General features: G+C 35.2%; 1 protein-coding gene across 1 annotated transcript; it reads left to right on the forward strand.

The window, feature by feature from the left end:
• Positions 1-2,803: 2,803 nt before the first annotated feature.
• LOC136851908 (uncharacterized) lies at positions 2,804-6,273 on the forward strand. Its single transcript, XM_067126264.1, has 3 exons — positions 2,804-3,017; positions 5,031-5,099; positions 5,357-6,273. The coding sequence occupies exons 2-3, from the start codon at positions 5,033-5,035 to the stop codon at positions 5,899-5,901; spliced, it is 612 nt and encodes a 203-aa protein (XP_066982365.1). The 5' UTR covers positions 2,804-3,017; positions 5,031-5,032; the 3' UTR covers positions 5,902-6,273.
• Positions 6,274-6,806: the final 533 nt, after the last annotated feature.

The following is a 6,806-nucleotide window of genomic DNA, read 5'->3' on the forward strand; positions in this document are numbered from 1 at the left end:
TTTGAGTAACAAAAAGTGACAGAATCTTATGCATTTTAATTACAATGCAAACAGAATATCAGACCTCTCATTTGAAAATATATATAATATTGATAGAACCTTCGAAATCCAGTGGTTCTAATGTTCGAAATCCATCAGTAAAGAATTTTTCGAAATTTCACCTTAATTAATTGTATAGTTTAAATATTTATTTCATCAGAGCTGGACCATTAGCCTTGGTCATAAGCCAGTATATTAATTAACACTGGGTATTTTACTTTATGTTAAAATATCTAATAATATAAAGGTATATTTTAGCCCCGAATAATTTTCAGTGATCGAGGTCTAAAAAAAGCTGTCCAAAATTTCTGAAATTAGGTAAGATATTACTCTAGATAATATTCATGATATTTATTGCAGGCATAATGCACGTGAACCCTTAGATGGACACATGAAAAATATTTGTTTATATTTAATGATCTGTATAGACGTAAATGGTCATTCAAAATAGTAATGATGATAACTAACTTTAAACTATACCCTATCTGACGGATAGATACTACGTTACAGTACCAATATTACATAGTGCCATTTCATTTGCATGTAATTATTGGTGCACGTGACTTACTAAATATTTTTTAAAGCGATAGATTGATGGAAACCCTTTATTTCATTAAGATAATACTAAAATGTAATGAATGTGACTTCAAGGTCTATGAGTCTTTGAAAGTTTTTAAATTTTTCTTGATGTCAAAGTCATACGGGGACGATCCAGCTGGTGGGATGACATTTAAAAAGGAGATATTGTATTAAGAATAATTTTTTAAAAACACTTTTAATTTGCAGTCTGTTGGAAGATATGCTTATCAAATTCGTCTGCCAAGTCACTCATTTTGTCCATTTAAAAACCCTTCCTTGTCATTTTCAAGATGTAAAGTATTCATTTTAAAACGAACAAATCCAGATTATGTGGAATTATCAGAAACATTTAAATTCCGAGAAACACGTGAACGACAAATACAACAGGAGAGTACGCCAAAAAATGAAAACGTATCATTTTACCGAAACTTGTCTGATAGTTACTTAGAGTTAATGCTTACATGATCTACAGTGGTGAGATTAGTCTTATTTTACAGGTTCAGTATTTTTGCAACAAACTCAGAACCTAATTAAATTTACAGTGTAATTAATATGAACACTTCAATAGCGTCAGCTGGAGGGATCAAGGTAAGACAAATTTTGCCTTTCATATTTTTCCGCTGAAACTCATCAGTTTGAGGAATCGATCATTTCTGGACAGTTTCTGTTTATTGATAAATTCGAGTTTGGACGAAAATCTAAAAAAGGAAAGGGCTTACCAACGCACAGTTTGCTTCGGTTTTATGAAACATGGGCTGTAAAGCTAAGCACAGGAGCACTTCCGTGCCATTCAGCACCCGAGAAAGTGAATAGAGAGAGAGTTAGAGTTGTTGGACAGCAAGATAAAAAGACCCAGACAATAAACGAAATTAATTACAAGGATCTAAAGGTGGAACTGGAAGAAAACCTCGCGGCTGCTCTAAGAAGCAACTAAGGTGTTGGACAGCTAAGTTAAGTATACCTTAGTTTAACCAGACCACTGAGGAGCTGATTAACAGCTCTCCTAGAGAGGGCTGGCCCGAAGGCTTAGACTTATTTTACGTGGCTAAGAACCAGTTGGTTACCTAGCAACGGGACCTACAGCTTATTGTGGAACCCGAACCACATTACACCGAGAAATGAACTTCTATCACCAGAAATAAATTCCTCTAATTCTTCATTGGCCGGTCGGAGACTCGAACTCGGGCCCAGCAGAGTGCTAGCCGAGAACGATACCAACCCATCCAATGAGGAGCTGGACAGCAATACTGGAAAAAGGCATCGGGAATGGCGATCAAGTAAAAGGCTAAAAACGTATAGTAGGCGTAACACTGTCTACGTTGTCTTCAGTTTTATTTCTTTAGCAAGATCAGGGTGTAACTATTATATGCTGCCACTATTACGAGATACTTTGTGTTCCAGGAAAATTGCTGTTCCCTCCCACGACAAAAATGAAAGATAGGGCTGCTTGAATTACGATCTCCGTAATTATGGCTTTGTCATCTGGCCTCGTCTGGTATAATTTTGTGCTTTACTAAAAAAAAAAAAAAAAAAAAAAGAGCACTATGATGTTTTGTACTAAATGGTTTCTTGCTAACCAGTGATAAGGAAAAAAAATTGAGTATATACTGTATATATCAAAATTTGTTTTATGGACAAAGTTATAGCAGCAGCAAACAAGATCACTACTAAGAATGTAAATAAACACCTTACGTCACAAATTCACTTAATAATGTTCGGAAGCTGACGTAACCGTGTGACATCACAGCATCATTCAATTTAATCCTCGGCTGAAAGTATCACCATATATACTTCATCTAAGGATTAAAGAAAAATGACGTGGAATTTATAATGATATTATTAGCACTCATAAATTGAGCTCATTCTTATGGAACGAGTAAATAAAATTCACAGATTGATCGACAAAAGAAAGGGGAATTATCTGTCACAAAAAATGGTTAGAGGTTTGGTGTAGACTTTCTTGTTTTCTTGGCTCAAGTGAAAGATCGTGAATAAGAATAATCGGCGAGTGTCGGATTCCTGTTGAACAAACGCGAAGTGCAGTTATCGTCAATGACTACTTTTTCAGTCTGGGAACAGATTCTAGTGAACAACGACTCGACATCCAAACTGTGCTTAAACGACTGTTCGACAATCAACAAAGAGAATATAGCAATATAGAATGAAAATGAATCTTTAACAGCGCGATATTTTTGCCCGTATAGCGTTTGCATTCCTTTGCCAAGGTATAAAGACATCATTTTGTACACGCAGTAACCACCATCGCAATTTCTAGAACTGTCCAGTTTTAGGGCTGTGACACAGTGACCTTTTCCCTTCATTTCCAACATCGTCGTGTCCGAGCTCTAACGTCCTTGGCATATTCTCTCGGTTCTGCATCCTGCTGGAAAAGATCGAAGGTAAGAAACTTTTTGGAACTCTAAAAGAAGAAAGAATTCCATTTTCTGGCTTCACATGCTGACGTATCTATTGCACGGGATTTTAGTAAATTTGTGAGAACAGGCCTTAACAGTCATCTGCGTCTCAGCCAATAGACGATCTTAATTTTTCATTCAAATATTTAGGATTAGGTTAATAACTCGAGACAGTGTATATTACGTAAATATCATCTTGCACAAAACAATATAGGATAAACCATACTTGTAGATAGTGACGCGCCTATTATTTATCACAGAAGCGTTAAGTTTTGTTTCCCTGATAATTGACAACCTACTGTAAATCACATTTGATTAATTTGAGGTTATCTTGCATCCCCTTCTTCGTAATAGGTTTAGACGAGCAAATTGCGTATAACTTATAAGATTATTTGTTTTACATTTGTATATTTTAGTCATATCGGGCATACAGCCCTATCTATTAAAATTTGAATAGTCTTGTTGCTTATTAACTTCTAATATATATATATATATATATATATATATATATATATATATATATATATATATATATATATATATATATATATATATATATATATATATATATATATATATATATGTATATGTATATGTATATATATACACATATACTTTCATAAACATATGTGTGTATGTATGAATATAATCCACGCGTCCTGTGTTCCTTCCTTCACAAGGTTTATTTTGTCCAAATATAACCTTGCTGAACACCTATTATAAGATATATAGAATTCACTCAGCTCAAGATCAAAACCGCCATGGGGGCACAAAATATCCCCTGGACCTAGCCCCCTACGTTTCCTTATACTCCTTTCATTTCCTTGTTTTTGCCTGATTTTTATCCCTTTCCCCTTATATATTACTAATATTTTTGTTTGCGCTATGATATTCATTTCGTTGAGGCATAAGGTCGTTAATATCGCTCAGTTTTGTAAAGAAACTATTATTTCTTCAGTGTTTATATCAAATGATAAATAATAAAATTCTCTTTTAATTACAGTAGTTTAATCATTGACCGCAATGAGCAGTGTGTTTCTTACTGATTACTAATTGTCAGGCGTGATTTTAAACACCCCCAATATTCTCCTGTCCCCTTTTCGGACTTTGGCCATTGTTATCAAACAACTCAGCCAGACACGCTCGTATTGGTTTGAAAGATTCGCTCTTGAATAAGAGACGTAAGTGCAGTATGAAAAATTTCAAGTTGAACAACCAGGTGGTCAGAGAGCTCTGGGAGAAAGAAACACGTTGAAAAGCGAAAGTTAGAGGTCAAGCCACCTGTGGTTAAACGGACACTTTAAAAACTGAAGTAGTGTCTATTTTACGCCTTGCAAAGCGCACTGTATGAAAGTTAGTCATTCTGTATTTAATAAAGAATTATGGAAATATTCCGTAAATTATTTATTAGCGGATTTTATCTCGTGGTCATTCCCGTTTTATTTCAACATGAATTTTGCTGCAATGTTTGCATATGATTGTTTTACTTATCCACAACAATTTACGTTGAAACGTTACACTAGGATCTTAGTAGGAGGCAGATACTGGCCCATGCAGGTAAAGTGTCAGGTTCCTCTAGGATAAATATGGTTAGGATAGTTAGGATGGGAATTTTTCCCCAGCATCTGAGCTGAATAAACTGAACTAAGAGCTTGCATTCTGGATGGCGCTAGGAATGAATTGATAAATATTTAAACTTTCGAAGGTAGAAAATTAATTATCTAAGATGTTAACATTATATCTTCCGACTTCACATGGTATGTCGGAAATATCCCTTATGATGGTTATAAATAAGTTGAATACAGTTGCTACCTGATATGTGAGCCAAGAGTAGTGATCCCTAATGTTATAATTGTCATTGACTGATGCGCAGGGAAAAATTTCCTTGGTTCCAATACATATCATGACCATGTGTGGCTTTATCATTATCATTTCTACTTTTGTCACCCTTCGTTATTCGCGTCTTGTTACTACAATTTTATTATCATTCATTTACAGATATGGAGAATAATGAGTCATTGTGTTTCAACAGTAACGATTCATCATGTCCTGATTGGATATCATTGGGTGAGTTGAACAAGGAAACTGTTTCACTTTTAAATAGCTTTAGAAGATAATTTGGGAAAGAGACGTTGTTGCTGGAGGTTATCTTTAAGAAAAATAATGTAATGGGATACAACTGAAAAATTTAAATAAGGTTTAATATCACACAATGGGCTACAGTAGTTTTAACTACCTTTCACTTGCTTTTACGCCAAAGTTATATATTTTCCTTATAGATCTAGCGGCTTTTTGTAATATAAGACTTCGAAATCTTCCCACAGAAAGCACAAACACTCAAATCTGTCAAGATCCAGTGATTATCACGCTATCCGCAGTTAATGACTTATTGTCAACGTCACCATCTGCTCCTACTCTTTCTGCTGAAAGACACTGTCCAACTCCCAATACCGTAAGTGTATCATATCAAGATGATTATGTCTTTACACCATCGAATTCTTCCAAATCACCGAATGATTCGGAGATGCATCATGAGCCGACCACTATAACCGAGTCGTCTGCATTGAACTGCCTTACCAACGGGACTCCATCGAAGATGAACGACGAATCGAAACCTGAGGACGAGTCAGCTTTATCATGTGTTGGTTTCCTTGACGACCAGTCAAGCAAGGTGTTCAGTCCCAAGTTCGACAACGACGACTTCACTTTACCGCTCACGGAACTGTTTCCGTCTAGGTATATGATGCCTGTCACCAAAAAAGAGGCCCAGCTGTCTCCTGACATTGAGTCACTCCCACGAAGATTTGATTATGATGATTATTCCTTGCCCTTAATGGAACTCTCTCCTTATAAATACTTGTATCAGTGAAAGGTATTCAAAGGTTCTCCTCACAATGTTCCACCATTTCCCTAAATTACTATCTAGATTTCCGTTCACTTTCAATGTTGATATCAAAGCTATATTCCTTAATCACAAGAAAAGGTATATTGTTAAGTTAGTGTTCATTTCAGGTTGTCGCTCAAGTTTCGTTTATGTTAATGCCATAACCTACCGTATTTTAGTTAAAATTTTTCTTAGTGACTTACGGCATAATTTGACGTATCTCCGTCAAGTTGCCACTAAAAAAATTTAACTCTAGATAGAAAGTAGTGCTTCGGTGTTTTTACAGCATAAGCATTACAGTTTTTAAAGGTTCAAACCGTGGTTTTAATATAATAAATAAACATTTTAGAACACTGACACTGGTTTTTATTTTACCCTCTAGTAGTTGTTCTGACAACAACGACTATACTTTTTGTAAATGAAGGTTTAAGACCTGATATTTTGAAACTGTTTGCAATCATCTGTACCGTCTTTTAGAGATGTAATTTAACATGTACAGTTAGAAATACGTTTTAATTGTTTTTCTTTAGCTTCCCAGCGTTCCGACCGTGACTTGACAGCAATTCAAGTACTCACCTACATATTTATATACCTGACGTCTGCAAAATCTTTAAAGTTATAGGTTCAGATCTTTCAGTGCCACCTCCAGATTTATCTTGATCTGAGTTTCTAGTGCAACAGTTAGTGACTCTGGTTTAAATGTCGTTTTCGTTTCAAAACTTTCAAAACTTTACTGCACTCTGCAGTGTCATTACCCAAGAAATTTGTTTCCATCATGAAGCCTTAAGCGGAAGTTAATGTGATATTGACGGGTAAGAAAAAAGTAATTTTTTTAAAGGTGTAGTCCCAATCCTTTGAGCTTTTGCCTCTTATTAGGGATGGCTTATTTT

This window comes from Macrobrachium rosenbergii, chromosome 24 (assembly GCF_040412425.1).
Source record: "Macrobrachium rosenbergii isolate ZJJX-2024 chromosome 24, ASM4041242v1, whole genome shotgun sequence".
NCBI lineage: Eukaryota > Metazoa > Arthropoda > Malacostraca > Decapoda > Palaemonidae > Macrobrachium > Macrobrachium rosenbergii.

Coding starts and splice junctions, on each gene's coding strand:
- LOC136851908 (XM_067126264.1), top strand. CDS start 5,033: ATGGAGAATAATGAGTCATTGTGTTTCAACAGTAACGATTCATCATGT. Junction 5,100..5,356: donor TCCTGATTGGATATCATTGG/GTGAGTTGAACA, acceptor ATCTTCCCACAG/AAAGCACAAACACTCAAATC.